At 35.5% G+C, this 22,586-nt stretch overlaps 1 protein-coding gene across 1 annotated transcript in view; it reads left to right on the top strand.

Annotated features, from left to right (window-relative positions):
* The window catches only part of mgl (low-density lipoprotein receptor-related protein megalin), a 188,165-nt gene that overhangs the window by 140,974 nt on the left and 24,605 nt on the right, over nt 1-22,586 (top strand). Inside the window, exons 9-35 of the mRNA XM_019044291.2 lie at nt 342-592; nt 861-1,066; nt 2,072-2,260; nt 2,859-3,002; nt 3,698-3,907; nt 4,504-4,699; nt 5,452-5,705; nt 6,686-6,924; nt 7,391-7,601; nt 8,129-8,388; nt 9,253-9,466; nt 10,022-10,161; nt 10,526-10,662; nt 11,443-11,626; nt 12,292-12,478; nt 12,872-13,074; nt 13,823-14,308; nt 15,039-15,270; nt 15,998-16,197; nt 16,699-16,958; nt 17,844-18,015; nt 18,230-18,455; nt 18,777-18,998; nt 19,410-19,728; nt 20,733-20,934; nt 21,415-21,637; nt 22,101-22,315. Of these exons, the coding sequence (XP_018899836.1) occupies nt 342-592; nt 861-1,066; nt 2,072-2,260; nt 2,859-3,002; nt 3,698-3,907; nt 4,504-4,699; nt 5,452-5,705; nt 6,686-6,924; nt 7,391-7,601; nt 8,129-8,388; nt 9,253-9,466; nt 10,022-10,161; nt 10,526-10,662; nt 11,443-11,626; nt 12,292-12,478; nt 12,872-13,074; nt 13,823-14,308; nt 15,039-15,270; nt 15,998-16,197; nt 16,699-16,958; nt 17,844-18,015; nt 18,230-18,455; nt 18,777-18,998; nt 19,410-19,728; nt 20,733-20,934; nt 21,415-21,637; nt 22,101-22,315 (5,982 nt within the window). The remainder of the gene's footprint in view (nt 1-341; nt 593-860; nt 1,067-2,071; nt 2,261-2,858; nt 3,003-3,697; nt 3,908-4,503; nt 4,700-5,451; nt 5,706-6,685; nt 6,925-7,390; nt 7,602-8,128; nt 8,389-9,252; nt 9,467-10,021; nt 10,162-10,525; nt 10,663-11,442; nt 11,627-12,291; nt 12,479-12,871; nt 13,075-13,822; nt 14,309-15,038; nt 15,271-15,997; nt 16,198-16,698; nt 16,959-17,843; nt 18,016-18,229; nt 18,456-18,776; nt 18,999-19,409; nt 19,729-20,732; nt 20,935-21,414; nt 21,638-22,100; nt 22,316-22,586) is intronic.

Raw genomic sequence — 22,586 nt, 5'->3', positions numbered from 1 at the left:
GGAGAATCTCTTCTTCTGCCTCAGAGACCATTTCATTTTCGAATTTTGCTGAAATCTTAAGGACCTATTGTTAACCTGAGCCGCCATTACTGAGCTTTTGAATGACATGTGAATCCTCAAGTCATCTTAATAATGGAGAAGCTTTCATCAAAGCAATAAAATAAACATCAGGAACGCTTTTGGAATAAAAAATTTGAATGTGCGCCAAAAAATCGGTTGAAAAATGAAAAAATTTGACATTCATATCTGGAACTCTAACGTTTACCTCTTTTTGGCAGATTCATAGAATGCCAGCCATTCATTCATCTAGATTATTTCCATTTTTCTGTTTTGTTTTATAGGTACATGCTCAGGTTCTATCTGAAAATAACCAAAATACCGCCCTTGGTGGTCCGACAAACGGCGAAATTACTTTACCTGGTACTTGGGCGCCATCAGCTCTTGCAGTGGATTGGATTGGTGACAAGTTGTACGTTGCGGATTCAGTTGGTCAAAAAATTGATGTTTTTGAGTTGGACGGGCATTGGCATGCAATAGTCATTGGTGCTAATCTGACTAACCCCACTGATATTTCATTGGATCCAACTGTTGGGTAAGAATTTCCTCTTCCAATTAGAATTTTGATAACTTTTTTTATTTTGGTCGGCTAAAAATTCACTCATTATGTCCCATTCTTGATCCTTTTCTCCTGCTTTTCAGCACATTGTTCATTCGTTGTACAACTTCAAGAAAGTATTAAACCTTAAATTTGACAAAGGAGGGGTATCGATAAGGGCCTTTTTGAAATTTGGTGCACCCCCTAATAATAATGCTTGTTGAAAAATTTGCCTCCCTCACACTTTTTTTCTTCTTTTTTACAGATTCATGTTCATCACAGACAGCAGTCAACTTATCCGAGCTAATATGGATGGAGTCAATGTCAAAGTGATTGTATCAGAAGCTGCATATAGAGCATCTGGGGTGGCAGTTGATATTTTGGCAAAAAGGGTATTTTGGTGCGATTCCCTTTTAGATTACATTGAAACAGTTGATTATAATGGACAAAATCGTTTTCTAGTCCTTAGAGGTAATGTTTTTCCGTAGTATTTGTCTAATTTTAGGTGATAAGACAATAAAAAAACAATCAGATTGAATTTCAACAAGCTTTATCAATAAAAGTGACAGAAAAAGAGGACCAAGTAAAAACGGAGCGATCCTATTGGTTGTAACAAATGGTTCTTATTGACTAAGAGGGAAAATGATGGATTAACTTTAAGGCCACTACCGTCAGTTAGCCGTCAGTTGCCGTCAGTTAGTCTATTACTTACCTCTTTTGTCCACTGCAGCCATCTGCCTCCATCAATAGGATTGCTTCATTTTCCCTTTATGTTCTTTGTCCATAGCTTTGTCTATCAATTTTAATAATCAGCTTGTCGGTCATTTTTGATTCGAGGTATTAAACTAAATATATGAATATTCTAATGCATTTTTAAATTGTTTTTGAAGTAAGACGGTGGTCAACATCTTTGTCTTAAAAGTAAATACACACGTCAATAACTATCAACCCTACAATTTCAAAGGAAGTTCTTCTCTACGTTTTTCACTCCAAAGAAATATGAAAACAGAATCAGAAACAAGAAGCGCAACCTCATTCACTTTTGCCTGGAACTTTATATCGCCCAAATACAATGCTGAGAACGGAAAAGGTTGCGCCTTTTTTTCTGAAGCAAGAGATGGATTGGTTAACACTTCCAAACATTATTGTGTAGTTTCATTTTGAAAGAAATAATTCGAGTTCTTACTCTTCTCACAAAATATATTCCAGTTGCTAACTTTCGTTTGCCAAAAATGTTGGTGAAGCAGAATCATTTCAAAAGCCACATAATGTATCTTAGTCTGCAATAATCTGGTCGTCTGTCTGCAATAATGAGCCTCTATTTCTGGCTTATCCAAAAAAGCACCTATCTGTGCAGAGAAATTAGGAGCACATATGTTGTTTCTAAAATTAGCCAGGAATAGTGGTTCCTTATTTCATAACGCAGTCCAGTTCCTGGTCAAAATATTAATGATCCTCTTTATATTTTGATTGCAGGATCATCAGTTCCATCTCCCTCAAGACTAGCAGTTTTTGAAAATCGAGTTTACTGGTCTGACGGAACAAAGCAAGGAATTATGAGCATCAATAAGTATGATTCATCCACCATCCACTCCATCTACAGGAATGCAAACGTTCGGGAGCCCAGAGCTGTGAAAATCGTTCATTCACTTATTCAGCGCCAAGGTATTTTACTTACAAGTCATACACTTTTTTGCGCTCCTTGTATTCATACCCCGCTACTTTTTTTTTGACCTTTGTTGCCGAGGCCTGACTCCGAAGATTAAGGGCCTTTAAAGTAATGAGGGGTTATGCCCTGAAAAGAACTCAAAAGAGTAATTTAGCGGTGCGGCGTGAAGAACACAAAGTTGGGGCGCTACATTTTGTGGTGGAACCTTATATCTGTAAATTAAGAAAAGTTGCCGTGTATGTAGTTTAGAATGTAATTAAGCTCCCAAACAAATTTTTAGGTGCTCCTTCCTATTTGAAATATATTGTTTTGTAGACATTCTTTTAAAAAATCATCTTGAGATTAAATCATAAAAGAATGTTTTAATTTTGCTTATTTAAACTGCCTCATGCAAGTCATTTTAATTAAAACCTCACTAAATTTTTTCTTAATGATTCATCAAAGAGTGAATCATGACCTCACTCGCCTTTTTTTATGGTTATCTCAACTATGATGACAGCAATTTATTTGAACCGAAAAACGTTGCTCTTTCCACCGAGAAATATTGAGCTGTCACCTCTTTAAGTCACCTAATAACATTGGTTTTTCTTACAGCAACGAATCCATGTGGTTCAAATAACGGCAGGTGTGAACATATGTGTATTGTTACCGAAGGGAACAATGGAGAAGGCAGCCTAGGTTTCCGTTGTGCCTGTAATATCGGTTATCAGCTAGCCAGTGATTTACATTCCTGTCACCGTAAGTTTTTCTACTTGTCTCCGATCACCTTTTATGTTTTTTAAACATCTATTGAAATCGATTATTGTAGAATAAAATTAGATAAATAAATGTTGATTAAAGCAATGAACAAACTAAGCAATTTTATTTTCCTGAAAATACTGTTTTTAAGTTTAAATTTTAGTATTTGAGACCATTTAGAACCATTTTGAGAAAACTCAAATTTTCAGATCTTCAGTAAGACTTTCTGTAAGATACTCTACAAAATTTTTAGCTTGGTTACTGAAAAGGATAAAACCGCTAAGTATTGACTGTCGGCCATTTCAAGTCATGTAGCTCTATTTTTGTAAGATTTATTCAAATTATGAACGGAAGTGTAATATTGCTGCTCTTTTTTAAAAATGTAGAGGATAAAATTCTGAATTATTTAGTAGTTGTCTTTGTGCCGAAAGCAACCCAGACTCAGTGATTTTTCAATAATCTTTCCCTGACACATTTGGTGAAAACTTGGGAAGACTTAATTTCATCCAAAAAGAAGTACACGTTCTTTTCAGTAATATCTCCTTTTTAGAGTATTATTTTTACCATGAACATAGGTTCAGAAAAAGAGACCTCATCTGAAACAAGCATCTCAGCCAAGAGTAGAATCAAATTTTCTAGAATAGTTTCTCAATCTTGCAACTTTGTTTTTCTCACTTTTTAAACTTTTTGTTTAGGTGTGGAGAAGTTTTTATTGTACTCGCAGCAACGGTTTATCAAAGGTCAAGTGTTGAACCCGATTGTAGAACAATTTAATGATGCCATGCTCCCCGTAGTCTCAAGGAGAGCTCGATTTGTCGGTCTTGACTTCGATGCTCAAGATAATGAAATCTATTATTCAGATGTTCTCCAAGACGTAATTTACAGGATCAACAGGAATGGAACTGGTTAGCTTTTTTTCTCATTTTGTCATTTTAAAAGTTGGTCTGCCGTTGTATTAATTGTAAATCTATCTTTAAATTTTGTGATTTACAATCAGTTTTTTTTTTTTTTTTCATATTTGAATCAAAACTTAGCATTTAAGTGTGTGAAGCTATTTCAAGTCCCTTTTTGTTCTGTTTCCCTCTCCTCTCCCCCCCCCCTCCCAAAAGAAGGAAACATGTTTTACTCAAGAAACATTAAACAAAAAGAAACTGACATTTCATCTATGGATAAAATAGATCTGCATCTGTCTCGCACATGTCTCCTTCCTTAGTACCCTTGGTTTTTTTTTTGCCAAATAAAATTTCCACATATTTTGTGGCCAAAAATTGGTATTCATTACCCTCCCTGTAAGCATGGAATATGGAAAGAAACTAGCAATAGGATAGAAATTATTGCAAGCAAATGTAAAATGATAATGCTTGAAATCCGACCCTGTTAAATGGTCCATCAAAAGGATAGAAAAAAATCGTCTCATTTTTTTGTAACCATGTGTCCGTATATTACTTTTTTTCTGGAATTTGTAATGTCACGATACTATACTTTTTTCAAATTTTTCCAGGCCGAGAAATTGTCCTTGCCTCACAAAATGAAGGAGTTGAAGGTTTAGCCGTTGATTGGGTTGCAAAAAATCTATACTACATTGACAGCAGAAAAGGAACGCTTAATGTCCTCAGCACAAGGAATGTCAGTTACAAACGAACTTTGTTGAAAAATTTGAAAAGGCCCAGAGCCATCGTTGTTCACCCAAACAAAGGGTTAGTTTTTCTTTTTTCCATTTTTTCTTTTGTACTCTCCTATCATTATTTTTCAACAGATGCCGAGGCAGATATCAAATTAAATGTAGGATAAAACTTCATTCAAATTTTATTTTAATCGTCTCTTTTTCACTTCAACAGAATTTTTACCTAACAACTTTTTTGCATTATTTTCATTTTCTGGATTTAAAGGTTTCTTAAGAATTTTTAAACCAAGAGGAAACAACTTTTTTGACTCTGATTCCAAAGGATGAATTGGACTGCACTTTGCAATAAAAAACCAAAATTTTCAGCCCACCCATAAAAGCACCTATCTGCGCAGGGAAACTTACAACGCATACGCTGATTCTAACATAAGCCAGAAATTGTAGTTTTTCATTGCAAAATGCAGGCTAATTGAAGCTCCGTCTGCAGCATTTTTGGAAATCTGAAACAATTGTGGGATCAGTGACCCATATCAAGAACATGAACATGGAAATGATAACTTTTATAGACTCGATCAGCAACTTTCTCCAAGCAGTCTTGAGAATATTAATTTTCAATTTTTTGAAATCTGATAATTCAATTCTTGAAATCATACTTGCTAGCATTATTTTTCTACAACCCTGTATTTAGAACCTAAAACTTCTTAGGATCTTAAGATCTCTAATCGAGAAAATGTTTCATTTTTGTCGTGTTTTTTGTTAGTTATCTAAATTGATCCAATTTACTCACAAAATCCACCCCTCTTTTGTCTTCTCACAAATAATTAGGTATGTATTCTTCTCCGAGTGGGATCGACCAGCCAACATCAGTCGAGCACATACTGATGGGACACACGTCCACGTTTTCAAGAATGTCACTTTGGGTTGGCCGAACGGTCTCGCCATCGACTTCCAAGCAGATCGTCTTTATTGGTGTGACGCTCTCCTCGATCATGTTCAGCACTCCAACTTGGACGGAACAGACGTTCGCACCATCAGCTCACATCTTATTCGCCATCCATTTTCCATTGTTCTCCATGAAGGTACCTTCTCAGTTGGTTTTTAATTTCATATTGTTTTTTAAAATGAATGAATGAATGAATGAAAGTCTTCCTAATGAAGACGCTGGTGAAAGAAAGGCGAGAATGTTGCATTGTAGGCATCATATGTACTGGGGGCTGCTAATAGTTACCTATTTGAATGACACAATTTATCTAGCCCCGCAATAAATTTAGATGAAATCGTAAACTTATTGACAGATATTGTTTTTAGATATTAGGTTTCTACGATGTCAGTCAAATTTTTTTCTACTTTTCGTACATGAAACAATAGGATGGTCATGACTATCTCCAAAATCAAATTGAAGCTTGTCCATTTTATTACTTAGTAGTGAACAAATCGCAATTCCATTTTGAAATAGATTTTATTTTGGGGAGCCTCACTAGAGAATGAGAGGAGATTGCGATTTCACAACTGTAGTACTTTATCATCATCATTCTCCTGTCATTCAGGCACATTTGAAATTCTTTGTAGTTTTTGGATTTTCCTAAAGCAGTTTTCGCCAGGGATCTTGGCCCAAAAAATACATAGTAAATCACTGCATTATCTACTCACCTTGAAATTTCAGAATGCCAAATAAAAAAAAGGGTTAGCAACCCATTGTTGCTTTTGGTAGTCACTCAGCAGGGTGTCTAGCATCAGGATTTTCCCGATTCTATCAGAATTTGAGGTCAATCGGGATTTAATCCCGATTTTATTAGAATTTGAGGAAAAATCGGTCGTAAAATCAGAATTTGAGGAAAGGCGGTTGTCCGCTTATTTTCCATTAACTATCCGACATCTGTCCATTAAATTCTCTCCGCAAATAATCAAGATTTGATCAGGATTTGGGAAAATGATTAAATCAGGATTTAGCAGTCAAAAATCAGGATTTCCCTACATGACAAAAAGCTAGACACCCTGCATAGCTGATTGTTAATTTGAAGTCAAGTTGAAACTTTAATGTTGCTTTTATTCATTTCAGATTGGATGTACATAACTGACTGGAGGCTTGACTCTATCATCAGGTTGAACAAGTTGACTGGAGACAAAGAAGAGGTGATTTTGAAGGAGCCGCAGAGTAACAACAACAGACTGTATGGTGTTAAAGTGTACAGCAAGCAGGAGCAAAGGGTCAATCCAAGCCATCCTTGTTACAATGGTAATGGTGGCTGCCAAAAATTGTGTTTCGGAACGCCCTCCGGCGAAAATGGTGCCCTCCAGGTAATCATGAGATCTTCTATTTATCGATCAAAGTTTGAGCAATCTTCCGATGATGCTATGTAGACTCTACATTTTTTGTTTTTGAGTAATTCAGTTTCTGACAAAAATATTAGCATACGTTTTTAATTTTTAATTTGACAAAACATTCATGAAGCTGCTTAAAGGTAGCTACTGCATAGTTCGAACTTAAGGGCAGCTCTTTTTAAAGAATAAAATTCAGTTGTGTAGAAACCTCCCGATCTAACGATCATGGTCTTGTGGATAATTGTGTGAAAAAAGTGGAAGGCTGTAAAAATTTATCTAGACCCACTTCTGCTGTATATTTTTTTAGGGACAATGAATTCGGAAGTTGAGTATTCTGCGTTATCAAAATTTGTTTCAATAATGAAAGATTTTGCCTGACCGGAACTTCTGATCGTCAAGAAATCAAGATTCCATTGATTAAAATCCTACTTTCTGATTTCAGAGTCATTGCGGTTGTCCTTATGGTGAAAAATTGGACCCCTCCTCCGATTACAAACAATGTATTGCTGATCCGAATGCCGAACCACCAGTTGCAGCTTGTCCAAATAAATGGGACTTCACTTGCAACAATCAGCGTTGTATTCCAAAAGCTTGGGTTTGCGATGGTGATGATGATTGCCTGGATAATTCTGATGAAGAACAAAATTGCACAAGTGAGTCTGAAAAACTGAGGAAATCAAACTTTTTTCAACATTAGGAATAAATCATCCATAACAGTATGTAGATCAGTATTAATTGCAATAGCGAAAATGAGGACATTCACTTTGAAAAGCATTATCAATTAGACCCACAATTCTCAAAAAACATTAACTTGATTTTGACGATGATATCAGTACCAAAAATTATTAAAATATTCTGAGAATGATCCAAAAAAAGTAATTTCCACACAATTGTGGCATAGAATCGATTAGATACATATCATAGATGTCTGTAAATTTTAGAAACTTATGAGAGTTAGCTAGAAACTCCAAATATCTTGTATTGAATACATTGATGAGTGTACAAATTTTATTTACCCAAATTCGCAGCTATGTATAAAACCAAGACTAATAATACCGAAGAATATCCATTTCACACAGCTCAAACAGCAGACAATCTGTGTGGAAGGCAGAGTGTCTTGCTCACTCATTGCCTGCAATACTCATATTAATGCTTTGCAATTGATAAAATATTCTTCCAGAACCCACCTGCTCATCAAGCGAGTTCCAATGTGCTAGCGGCCGCTGTGTCCCAGCTACATTCAAATGTGACGCTGAAAATGACTGTGGAGATTATTCAGATGAAACCGGTTGTGTCAATGTCACTTGCTCTCTCTCACAGTTTCGTTGTGACAATGGACGATGTGTCCCTGCCACCTGGAAATGCGACTCTGAGAATGATTGCGGTGATGGCTCAGACGAAGGCGATTTCTGTGCCGAAAAAACATGTGCATACTTCCAGGTATAACTTTCTGTCTGTTTGGTTGTTAGAATGAATCTAGAAATTATCAGAACTAATTTTATAAGAAAAACTGAGCAAAGGAAAATGGGAATAAATGCAACTTCTTCCAAACAATGCAAATTCACCAGCCACACTTGATACCTCCAGAGGGCCGTTGAATATCAGGATGATAAATTGTAGACCCTAGAACCTTTTCTTTTTTGATCCTTTTCTTGCTTGCTTTAGCATTACTAGGATGGTATGATAGTTTAACTACACATCTTCATTTTAAACTATTACTGATCTTGAACATCTCATGCAGGGTTGCCGCAGTCAAGAAATATCAGTAAAACCACGCAGTGTCAGGGAAAATCTGGAAATGTTAGGGGAAATCATGAAAGTTTCCAAGAAATATTTTTAAGTCAATTTTATTTGATTTTTAGAATGGGTTTGACGTTTCAACTAACAAATTTTGCCTGAAAACCATTTCAAATTAGGTCTTTTTAACCAGATGGTCTATCTTCAGTTGTCAGGGAATTTCCCCAAAATGTGTAAGCGTATTTTATTTTCTAAATTCTGTTGCAACCCTGCTCATTGTTTGGAAAAAAAAATTTTGCAGGAGAATACTCATCGATTTTCTCCTGTAAATGTTCTCTGTCGACCGGTTTTATTATTTAAGTACCTTCTAGGCCGAGGAAACATGTGATAAAAATATTTTACAATGACTTATGTTAGCTCTATATCAGTGTAGGTAGTGTTTTGACGGTGTGGCAATGCAATGAAATCATTCGTGAAGAAAATAAATGCTGCTCAATTTTGTAGGTAGTAAATATTATTTAAAGTAGATTTGACCCTTGTTTTCTTAACTCATATCAAATTTTGCAGTACACATGTCCACGATCAGGACACTGCATTCCGCAATCATGGGTATGTGATGGTGACAACGACTGTTTTGACAATCAAGATGAAGAAGGATGCCCTCCAATAATGTGCACAGCCTCCCAGTTCAAATGTGCAGATTTGCGACAGTGTATCCAAGAAACGTACAAATGCGATGGCATTTTGGATTGTAACGATGGCAGTGATGAACTTGGCTGTCGTAAGTATAACAATCCATTGAACACTTTTTCCCTTCTATTCTCTTGATCTCTTCAAGCATGTAATAATCCATTAATCAGTAATTTTTTTTAGATATTCTAAGCAAAAATTGCTAAAGTAGGGTAAAAAGGGAGGAAAATATCATTTTGAGGATACAGACAGTAGAAGAAATGGGCAACAAAGGCTGAAATAAACGTTAAACTGCCCATGGTCTATGAAAAAATGAATAAAATAGGAGCCTGATGAGTTTATCTGAAAAGTTAAACATTTTTAAACAAACTTAAGTGTGACCAAGAAAATCAACTCGAGAAGTCCCGTTCGTTAAAGTAAAACCTTGCCATTCATACCCATAGCGAATCATACCGCTCGAAATAGTTGTATTGCTTTTAAGGAGATCTGTGTTTCAACCTTAAAACTGAAAGATTCAGGTAAAAAATATGTCAGGGTTTAATATGCTAATTTTGTGCTCCTCTTTCTGGTTTTTTGCTTCTTGTACGCACCTGAATTTTTGTTTGTATCAGTATTTCACCAGTATTTTTCATCTCTTTTTTTTCAGCTACTCTTGCTCCAAATCAATGCGACAGTGAAAAGCAGTTCCAGTGTGTCAAATCAGGAATTTGTATACCGAAAGCTTGGCACTGTGACGGTACGGCAGATTGTGACGATGACTCAGATGAGCCAAAATCATGTGGAGAGGTAATTGCCTCTCTCTCAAATTTTCAGTTTATCTCATTATTCAGTTGCATATTTAGTACCCATGATGACAATTAAAATAATTTTCTCCTTAAGGAAAATGGATAAATTATGAATTCATAAGTTCAAGTGTCCATGCGTGACAGCAATTTTCTCTTTTCATAGTTGTCTGTAGACCAAAATATATCCAAAAGTATTGAAAAGGATGCATAGTTATGGGCATCATCTGATCTCCAAGCATGAGTACGGCTAATTGAATCAAGTCCTGCAAAGGTTGTTACGTCCATTTTTGAGTTTTTTTGGATTTATATGCATTTTGAAATCTTTTTCTATTCTTTTTTCAACCTTATTTTTATTTTTTCATTAGATTGCATGCCAGCAAGGATACTTCAAATGCAACAACTCACAGTGTGTATTCAAAGCCTACATTTGCGATGGTAGAGACGACTGCGGAGATGGCTCAGACGAAGACTTCAGACATGCTTGTGGCGCTCCACCATTCAGGTAATGTTACTCTTCGCTTTGTAAATCAGCTCTTTTTTCAGTTTTAAATAACCACTGCAGTAGACCCTACTAGAGATAAGTTTACTCTTTTCATCTGCTTGTACCTGTAGCATTTATAGTACGTATGCAAGCAGGTGAAGAAGGTAAAATCATCTGAATCATCTGGTTTTCAGTTGCACTCAGTAGAATTTAATTGGATTTTTATTTTTTCTTCTTTCTCTGAGAGAGACTAAAACAGTTTTGTTCAGTTGGACTGCCTTTTATGGTGTTGAGATATTGTGAGAAAATCTAAACTTTCCTTTTTCAGTTATACTTTCTTCATGTTTCTAGACCATAAAAATGAATCTCAGTTTGTACACGAGAAAAAATTGAGGAGGAGGAGATTTTTCATTTCAGGGGTGCAGAAAGTTCCAAAAAGCTGACTGTTTGCCTCTATTTCGCTTTTACCTAACGGCATATTTTCGATTTGCCTAGCTACCTAACGGCCAATACAATGGAAAAATCCTGATTTCCCCGCATAATGCATGATTTTATCTCACTTTACATAAGTTTTGAGCAAAGAAAAAAGAAGGTTAACACGGTTCAAAATTGCCTCTTGGCCCAAGCTTTGCTTCTAGTTTGCTGCGATCCAAGGATTACAAGAGTTTTACAGGCATTTTCTTCTGTCTTAGTTAATTTCTCACAATATCAGCGAATTTCAATAAACGTATTTGCCCAAATTTGATTTATCTCGTTCAGTATTCATTTATTTACTAAAGTTGTTTGTCTCTGCAATTTCAGATGTGGCTCTGGAGAATGGCAATGTCCAGAAGTGACAGAAAGGTGTATAAATGTATCGAAAATTTGTGATGGAACCCCGGATTGCCCCAACGGTGCCGACGAAGGTCCTGGATGTGATCTAGACGATTGCTCTAAAAAGCATTATCATGGCTTGTGCTCGGAAAATTGTACTCAAACTCCCACAGTTAGTATTTAAATGCACCTCCTTTAGCCTCTAAAACTTTGATGCCTGTAAGACAAGAATGTCATGCTTCACTTATGATAAATTTCATTTTCAACAATCAATGTAAAATCAGGATATTTTAGGTTTTGGGTGCAGAAAGGGCGCTTCTTGGTTGAATCTCGACTGTTAATTTATGGTGGTGCGGAACCGTTCGATAATATTCTGCAATTTTTTGTTCAGAGCATTGTAAAATCATACAGAATACCTAGTAACAGTTCCGACAAATTACACAATTCGCTTTGATCATAATGGTTGAAAGGTCAGCAGAGATTTTGAGGCTTTGCAATTGATAAGTGTCCCTTCTGCTGCCAGCGCTTCATTCATGGAAATGCTTAGTAATTGCTTTTTTTAAGAGTTGTGATAGTTGAAACACCATTTTATGAAACGCATGCGTTCGATTCCTTCTGATCTTCGTTGTTGGATGAGGCTTAGGTAAGAATTCGAGGTCTGATTAACATGAAGAAAATTCTGACAACTTTCCACTTTCCTTGGTCTCAGGAACTTCGAGACCTTTTTCTCTTAGCAAGTTTGGATGTATGATTTATGAGCAAACACTCATACATAATGCTTTTTAATTTGTATTTTTCTGAATTTATCTTATTGTTATCGTAACTTTCATTTTTCAGGGTCCCTTGTGCACATGTCCTCCAGGAGAAGTCTTAACAAATGATTCTCGAACTTGTGCTGATCTTAATGAGTGCGAGCCACCTGGCGCTTGTTCTCAGCATTGTATCAACATCAAAAGGAGTTTCTTCTGCACTTGCAGTCAAGGATATGTACTTGAAGCGGACAAACACACTTGCAAAGCTATTAGTAAGTCTTTTCTCTCCTCCACTCGGTGGATCCAGTCCTATCTTTTACCCATGGTGTCTTGGATTTGGGAAACGTGGGAATGAAAGTTGAAAAGTTTATGCACCAGCCCCTTCTGGAAGGAAAAACCGACAATAAGAGGCATAAAGACCATCAACATCAGTGCGGTTATTACTAGATCTGTCTCTGCTCTACCAGATGTTAATCATTCCCAGAAGATGCAGCAATGAAAAGTAGGGCACTACCTACCCTAAATTATTCTGCTTTGTCTCAAAAAATTTTTCACTGAGGAATCATTAGGTTTTTTCAGTCAGACTTGTCTTTAATCGCTCATCAGTGCATATAAAAATTGTATCGCAGTACAGGAAATGTAAAGTTTCTTCGTGTGCATTTCAGATCACACTGCTGCTTTTCTGATCATCTCAAATCGCCACTCAATATTGGTTGCGGATCTAAAAGAACAAGGTTTAGAAAGAGTCCCTATTATTGTGGAAAATGTTGTTGCAACTGCCTCGAATATGCACACTGGAACGATATTCTGGTCTGACATGAAGCTAAAAAAGATCTCTCGGCTAGATCGAGGAAGCGAACCTCAAGATGTAAGTATTCGGAACCCTTTAATTTGACTATTTTTGTTACTTCTAATGGAAAATATGTAACTGCAAACTGCAAAAATTTTCGGATTAGGCGTCATAAAGAAAGCTTTATTAAGAAGCAAGTTAATGGTGAAACAAGAGAAATGTGTATCTTGATTATCGTGTTCCTTAATTCCTGCTCATTTTTTTGTCTTTTTCTCTGAAAACAGTAAAGATATTAAAACACCTCTTGAAAGTTTATTCATTTATTTACATGCATTTTATTAATTTCATACATATTGGCCATGGTATTTTTTTTTCCTGACAACAGTCAAGGTATTAAAACATATCTTGAAAGTTTATTCATTTATTTACATGCATTTTATTCATTTTATACATATTGGCCATGGTACAAGTCTCAAAAACTGACAAAAAACATGGCTCACTTTTAATATAAACTATAAAAAATTGTTGACAACTTGGACTTTAGTTACTCCTCAACAGTGTAAAAGCAGTCATCTGTCATAAGTCTATGGATTGTTATTAAAAATATATTCTCAGTTCCAGATTCCTTAATGTTTGTGGGTCAATTGTTATACAGCTTTCCATCTATTACACATGGGACCCATTTAACTAGATCTTTGTTTTCCTTCTCAAGTTGGATATCATTTTTGTACACGGTGTTGTTTCCTCATTTTGTATGAAACAAACTTAACATAACTGAAAAATAAGTAGAAATTTATTGCGAAAATAACAAATAGATCTATTCCAGGTAATCATGTCAGGATTGGACCTGGTGGAAGGCTTAGCATATGATTGGATCGCTGGCCATCTTTACTGGTTGGACTCACGTCTCAACACTGTTGAAGTGGCAACGGAAAACGGAACCAATCGAATAGTTTTGCTGAAAGAAAACATCACTCAACCCCGCGGAATGATGCTGGATCCCAGTCCTGGGGCTCGATGGTTGTTCTGGACTGATTGGGGAGAAAACCCACGCATTGAGCGAGTAGGCATGGACGGAACCAACAGATCCACAATTATTAGCACTAAAATCTACTGGCCCAACGGTCTGACCCTTGATATTGCAAATCAGCGGGTTTACTTTGCGGATTCGAAGCTGGATTTCATCGATTTTTGTAACTATGATGGTACAGGACGTCAGCAAGTTGTTGCCGGTAGCCACTACCTCCTCCATCCACACTCTTTAACGTTGTTTGAGGATACTCTATATTGGACTGATCGTCAGTTGAACAGGGTATGTTTAAAAAGTTTTGAATACAGTTAAAAACAGCCATTTTTTTGTCTTCACTAAACAAAGTGGAGCTTGCTTTGACCAAATATGCATTTATCATGAAGAAATTATGAGGACAAGTGCAAAAATTAGCTGTTGTTAATGAAGATACGTATTAGTATCTTGAAGCAAAAGGGTTGTAAACTTTTGAAAAAAATTGAGTTTTTTGCATTCTTAATATCGGAGGGGCTCTATTTTTTTCTTTTTTTGAAAATATTACTTGTAAAATGATTTATAAAAGATGAATTTTTGGACATCTTTCAGGGGACAGATGTTATCTCCTTTTAAAAAGAATGAACCTATCCTTCTCCAAACAGTAGCAACGTAAAGGGAGATCTTGTACCTAGATCACATAGATAGAATCATTGAAGGGAAAATATCAACAACTTTTTTAAAATTATTAATATTTTTCAAGGGCGAATTTGCATTATTTAAATGCTCAAGAAGCATTCTTCCTTAGCTTAGCAGAATAGATTAAAATTCAGTAGCATCTATCTTTTTCAGCCCATGAATTTGAATCTGAATATTGCTAATCAGCACTAATTTCTTTAAATAATAACTGTGATTCTAGACTGCCTAATGTGACCCTTCAGTAGCAACTCTTTGATGATCACATTCCAGTTTCGTAACATTAGTAAAATACTGTCCCACATCTGTATTTTTATTGTTAATCTGTCGTCTATTTGCCTTACAGGTACTATCTGCCCATAAGTTCAGAGGAAAAAATCAAACAGTGGTTTCCCATTTAATATCGCAACCCTTAAGCATTCATGTTCATCATGCCGTACTACAACCTATCTCCAAAAATCCATGTCTGTCGGCCACATGCGAACAACTTTGTCTATTATCACCGTCCTCGGCGACTGGTTACACTTGTAAATGTCAAGCAGGCTACAAGATCACCAACGATGGCAAATGTGTCGAAGGTAATGGCAATTTTTTAAGTGAACCTCATAACAGTGCTATCTCATGGTTGTACTACATAGTTATCAAAACCAATAAAAAATCTACCTCCAAAGACTCAAAAATCAGAAAATTATTCTTCAAAGTATATCTTTAAAATTGTTTGGCATCAATCAGAATCAGTTTTACGTTTTAGACTTTGCCTTATTTCCTCTTCAATTTTAATATACATAAGAAATTTATGGAAAGTTTCAAGGTGCTACATCATTTAGTTTTCCCATGAAACTTTGAAACTCTGCCACAGTCAAAGAATACTGGAAAAACCGGGAAATGTCAGAGAATTTCAAAAAGACATGAAGATCTGGAAATGTCAGGGAAAATGACGAAAGGGTGGGGGAAAAATTGTTAAGTCACCTTCATTTACTTTCTAGAATGGGTTTGATGCTTCGAACAACGGATTTTGCGTGGAAACTATTTCAAATTATGTTTTTTTAATCATGTGGCATACCTACAATTGTCAGGAAATTTTACCAAAATGTGTCAAGAAATGTAATTTTCTTAATTCTGTGGCAACCCCGTATGAGTTGAATTAGGGAAATTTTACTATGTCCATTGTATTCTAAGTGAATTTTCGAAGAAATGAAACTTATATTGCAGTACTTTATTCCATACCCTGTCTTCGGGTCCATTGTGTGAATTCTCTTCTTTTATTCTTTTCTTTGACTTATCCTTGTTTTTAAAATTTTTCAGAGGAGTCAAATTTCCTTCTAGTCATGAGAGCATCTCAAATTGTGGACGTAAGTTTAACACCAAAGGACAAATCCAGTGGTTTCATCACACCAGTCATCGGAGTTGATGGTGGTGTGCAAGTTGATTATGATCGTAAAACTGGAACTTTGTTTTGGGTGGAGGGAAGGAAACAGGATGAAGATGGAAATGTCAGTGAAAATGTGAGTACAAATTTTAAAATCTACTCTCAAAATTTGTTTCTTGGATCGGTTTAACTTTTTAAGGCATTCTATATCAGTGGAAACGGTATCTCTTTTGGGTAAAAAAGAGAGTTATACACACTGTTGTCCGGTATTGCAAATAATAGACTGGTATCTTAAATGTGTCAAAAATTTTGGCAAAAGTAAATGAATCTAATTTTTTAAATAAGTATCACTTCGAAAGTTTGAACCAAGTGGTTAGTCAACCTGAATGAGAGACGTTTCTTTTTTTGGTACGGATCAGATGATAGATTCATCACGTTCAATTAGACTAACATATGTCGGTTTGGAGTCAGTTTTCAGTCAGTTCTTTTTTTGCCTATAATATTAAAACGATCTTATCTAATCGAGGAAAGTTTTTTTGCCTCCTTAACCTTTTCAGAAGTTTTTATGATTTTTTTTTGTTTTTAATTGATTCACTATCTTTTATTCACCAATGTTTTTTTTTGTTTCGTACCTTAGTGTACAATTTATTCCATGTCCTACCATGGTGGGAACAAAACTGAATTCCTGTCAAGCGTTACTGGTTTGGTCGGAGCTCCATACACAATTGCATTTGACTGGCTTGGACGCAACTTGTTCATCGGCAACAGACTTGCATCGAACATCGAAGCCGTTAAAGTAGATGGCAAACCTAAATATAGAGCTATCATTTTGGCAAACAACGGCAATGAAACCTCTGTGTCAAGGCCTAGTGTCATTACCTTGGATCCTTACGAAGGGTAAATTCTTTTTCATCTTCACAGATCTTTTTATATCGATATTCGATCAACTGAATGAAGTAGCTTGGTCTCTTCCTTTTTCATGTTTATTTTTAATGAAATAAAACTTTGTAAAAGACGAATTGAATTCATGACTCTTGTTGCGGAGAAAAACTGCTTAAGTCCAAGGAAAGTTTTCGGAAAACCTGACAAAAATACGATTTTATTCATGAAAAATCTAGAAAAAGTAGCGATTTTCAGAACAATTTCAAGAAACGGTTTAAAGAAACGATTCAAAAAATGGTTTATGATGATCCATCTGTGTTTTTGAAGGAAGTGCAGAAGTAAGAGTTTCAAATTTTAGGATTCTTAGTGTCTTTTGATGATTTGTTGAAAGTTAAGAGATAAAATTTGAAAATTCACAAAAAAAAATCAAAATTTTTAATCAATAATTGAAAAATTTGGAAGTTACTTGAAAAATCACTTACAAGGTTCTTGAAATTGCTTGGCTCGAATTTTCGAGCCATTTTGTGCTAAGTGGTAAAGCGGTGAAATGAAAAGCCGCTAGAGTCAAAATTTCTCTCGGTCCCTTGATAATTCTATATAGCAAATTTTAACTGCACTTTAAATGTTTCTCTTGTAAGATTATTGATATCCAGTCTGTCCGTGTAGGACAAAAGTATACCTGCTTAAAAGATGGTTTAATATAGCGTCTTTCCAAAGATTAAAAAATTTTTATAGCCCTGATTCATTCATTCTAACTATTCAGTTACCTGCTCTTAAATAGTAGATAATGTTTTTTCTATGAGGAAATAAAACTTTTTAGTCTCGAGGAAAATTTATCTACTATCAAAGCTACTCTATATTATCGGAATTATTCAGAATTTTTATAATTTTATTTTCAAGGAAACTATATTGGATTGACGAAGGAGGATTTGGTGTCCCCCCGAAGATTGGTAAAGTGAATATGGATGGATCAAACCCATCAATCATTCTCTCAAATGGAGCAGCTCCCATCGCACTGACAATCGATTTGGAGCAACGTGTGTTGTACTACAGTACCTCATATCCCAGTGAGGTGAGTACTCCAAAAATATCCTCATCGAGGGTTCCAGAAATTTCACTTTGCACTGTTATCAGGATAGCTAAAGTTATTCAAACACTAACTTACATCATCAAAAAAGCTTAGCGCTTGTTTATTAGCTGCGCTCAAAATATGTACTAATTGTGAAATTACAAAATTAAACTTTACAATCCCTATATTATTTTAATTTGTTCATTTGTATTTATAGATCCGACAAATGGATATAAATGGCAAAAACTCCAGGGTGCTTCTTGATCAAAAGAACAACATTGCCTATCCGCAAGCTATCGGAGTGATTGACCGTCGATTATACTACTTGGATCCAAGATACGACAAGCTTGAAAGGGTTGATGTATCAGATGGACTCAACCCACAATTGATTATCGATAATGATGCTGATCTGAAAACATTCACAATATTCAGGAAACGACCAGGTAATTCTCATTTCGTCCCATTTTTGTAGAATTTGATTTCATGGATTAACATCTATAAATATATCTCCACTTATTCACTTGCTAAATTTGTTGGATTTATCTTGAGTTTGATGTCAATCGTCTTTGATTAAGGAAAGAGGTTATTTTCCAGTTTTCTCTTACTGCGGCAACAGTATCATAAAATGTTATTGCAAATAAATAATGAGCAATATCTCCTGAAAAACTGCACAACAAAGCAAGTTGAGTCTAACGTTATCAATTTTTTTACCAAAACCATTTGTTTTACATTTAACTGTAAAGTCAACGGCTGTTTTATTTCAGAAATGGGACACCCCTGTTTGACGAACAATGGTGGTTGTAATCAGATGTGCATACCTGCGGAGAGTGGAACAAGGACTTGTCTATGTTCAATCGGCTACAAGAAAGATGCTGATATCACCTGCTCGCCTTACAGTACTTTTGCTATCGTATCGCAACTTGACATCAGCAGAGGTTTCAGTTTGAAAGATTCTTCAGAGGCCATGACACCCATCGCTGGACCAGGTAAGTTGCTTTTTTTATCTCTTGATTGAACCTGTCCTGACAACAAACCTTGTTTGCTTGATCGTGAAATATTAATGTATCTTTTAATACGCTCCAACCGTATCATACCAATGGAAAGTCATAAAGTTTAAAAGAAGGAATAGTTTTTACAAACATATTTTTCCTCTAAATTAAAGTATGTTAAAATTTTTAAATAGAATAACAGATTCAAATATTTAAATTGCTTCTCCACCAAAACAGGATTTTATTTGGCTCTCAAAATTTTAGCTTGATGCCAGGTTATGTTTCTTCGGTTGATTACCTGAGTGTATTATTATGGTGGAGCTTTGTCTGCAGCTCAGCAATGACATAATCCAAATAAAAATAAAATTAATTCGACTGTACAACAACCTTTATCTGTTATTATTTCAGGTCATCATATTCTACATGTTGACATTCATTATGCTCAAAACTGGATTTACTGGGTTGAATTTAACCGAGGAATTTGGAATGGTATCTTCCGTATCCGGCCTAATGGTACAGAGCTTACCCGTGTTATCAAAGAAGGAGTGGGCTCAAATGGTATCCGAGGTATTGCTGTCGATTGGATTGCTGGCAATTTGTATTTCACGAACGTCTTCCCTCACGAAAACTACCTGGAGGTCTGCTGGCTGGATGGTTCGAACAGGAAAGTCTTGGTCAAAACAACCACGGATGCACCGAAAGAGCTTGCCGTTAACCCAATTAAAAGGTAATTTTGAGGGAATTTTTTTTGTTTTTCAGTTTTGCTCCCTCTCTTAGCCATTTTTTTGTTTATTTTTTATTTACTTTATCCAATGTTTCAATTCTTTGATTTATACATTTTGAATAACTTTCCATTTATGTTAAAAAAAAAGAAAAAAAAAAGAAAAAAATTACAGCCTTTTATTGCTATGAACTGTTACAAAAATTAGGATCATTTCAAACTTGAGTTCTAATTCTCTTCAAAGGACTATGCACGAAATATCAAGAAATTCGGTGCTGGCTAAATTTGATATCATTTGATATAATATATGTTCCCTACAACTTCCTATAGCTTTTAAAATGGAACATTCTTTGTGCCATTGTCGAGAAAACATGGTTGAAAAGTGAATTTTTCAGTCAGATTTCTACGGAATAAAGAGTTCATCAATGCGGACGAATTCATTTTTTAACCTGGTTTTTCTGGATCTTTGTATGTAGAAAGTTTGATTTGAAAAGCTTATAATGCTCAGAAGGTTGTGAGGAACATTACATCAAATTGTATAGAATTTTAGCCTATGCCGAATTTTTAGATATTCCATGCATATACCTTTAAAATAATCCCTCCTTTTAGCATTTCCATTATGACCACCTGTAGTAAAATGGACTACTTTACGAAAGAATCTCAAAATCGAAATATTGGCACCACCGCTCAGCAAAGTGTTTTATGAAATCTTGAAACCACAAAATGTTGAGCAAAATCTTAAGGGTTTGAAGTTGGTTGTTCAAAATATATTTTTTTTAGGAAAAACTTTTTTAAGTTTTACTGTGCTAAATTCAGGATAACTTTCTGCTATTTTTTGGCACAAAAATGAACCAAAACACTCTTAGCTTATTCTTTGAGAGACCGAAGAATGTTTCCTACCGACAATTGGATGATACCACCCAGTTCCACCAATTTGTCGTTTGTATATGATCTCATTTGTTATGGAAAGTGGAAAGTATACCCCTCTAATTATAACATTTTGATTGTAGATTGCTGTACTGGATTGATTATGGACAACATCCTAGAATTGGCAAAGCTTTCTTGGATGGATCCAACTGGCAGCCTGTTGTTTCAAACGGTATCAGCATGCCTCGAGATTTGACCATTGATATGAATACTCATGATGTTTACTGGGTCGACTCAAAACTGGATATGATTCAAAAAATATCCTTTAACGGAGGCAACCGACAGGTATGTTAAATCGCTGTTTCATTTAATATGTGATAAGCCTACTTTCCCAGCTTTCAACGTAGCGCCCAACCTGAAATGCTGTTAGCTTTCTTGCATCGAAATTCTAGGGGGGAAAAAAAAATTAATAAAAATTCTGATGCCTCTTACTTTGTACGCTCAATTTTCTATTTTTGACTTTGTGAGAATGTGGATCTTTTGGGAATGTTTTTCGAATATTAGCACTTTCATGTATTGTTTACTTATCCATTGCACTGTCAATCTTCAGCAAACATTTTAAATCAAGTGCAGAAGACGCAATCTGGTGACTCTTAGTTAATTAGTAGTAATACCTTTTAGCCTATTAATAAGCCAGTAACAAAAATATTTCAAGACTCCATTCTACCAGTCAAAGACTACTTTTTAAGTGCAAATTTTTTATTGAAACTTTTTCCTCACATCGTCCTCATAACTATGTCTACAAGAACTTCTTTTCCTTTTCAGATTATTAGACGGAACTTACCGAACCCCATGGGTATTGCAATTCATATGAGCGATGTCTATTGGGTTGACCGCAATCTCCAGTCCATTTACAAAGCTTCCAAGTTGCAAGGAAACAATTCTCTACCCACAGTTGTGCGTTCCAACTTACCGCGACTTAGAGATATCGCAATCTTTGATGTCATCAGCCAGCCGCCAGATGATACAAATCCATGCTCAAGATTAGGTATTTTACTAGTTATCATTTAAGAGTCTCTCACAAGCAGTATCTTAATCCTACCTTTAAATAATAAATCGGAAACAATAGTTCTACTTCCAGCTTAAGAGTGGATACCCAAGTTTCTGTTAAGCACTGTTTCATTGAATCAAGTCTACGCAGAGCACCTCAGGAGTTGACATTATTTCAGGTCTTTCATACGTCATTCTTTACTCCTGATGGAGGGGGGGGGGGGAGTTTCTGAATTTTTGAACTGCCAGATAACAACAATGAAAATCAGCCACAGATAATAATGACAAATAACAACGATTCATGACATCTAAGGGTTCCAATCATGATGTCTTATAGGTGTGGACTTGGACTTTTTTGCTGTTTGTCCAAATTTGGACTTGGTAATTTTTCTGCCATTTTTTTTAAAATAACTGACAATGAGACCGATTTTGATACATTTTAACTATGCATGTATTTCTAGGAAATGGAGGATGTGCTCAACTGTGTTTCTCTTTCCCTCCCGATTACTCTCCAAGCAAGTTCCGGTTCCGGTGTGATTGCGCTACCGGTATCAACTCTGGTCCAGGTGGAACTCAGTGTGATACATTGTCTGAATATCTTGTCTTCTCAACCCGCACGGAAATAAGATCTGTTAACCTTTCCCCGCAATCAACAGGCGTACCGTTCAAGCCAGTTGTGAGTATCATTCAATTGTCACAATTTCAATAAGTTTAAGGAAGTAATTCTAAGAGTGATTATATATTCCTTGTTACAAGAACACTGTAAGTCAGGTCTCAATTTCTTAAATGCTCGAATAAAATCTTCTCAATGGTAGAAAAAAAGAGCCTTGTCCTTGAAAGGGAAGAAATAAAAAATAAATCATGAAAATATTGTAACGTAGTCCTTCCAAATTAAAATTTTTCCGTTTGATATAGTTTAAGTTATAAGTTATTTCCCATTAGGTTTA

This window comes from Bemisia tabaci, chromosome 5 (assembly GCF_918797505.1).
Source record: "Bemisia tabaci chromosome 5, PGI_BMITA_v3".
Lineage (NCBI taxonomy): Eukaryota > Metazoa > Arthropoda > Insecta > Hemiptera > Aleyrodidae > Bemisia > Bemisia tabaci.
This window is presented reverse-complemented; position numbering and strand designations above follow the sequence as displayed.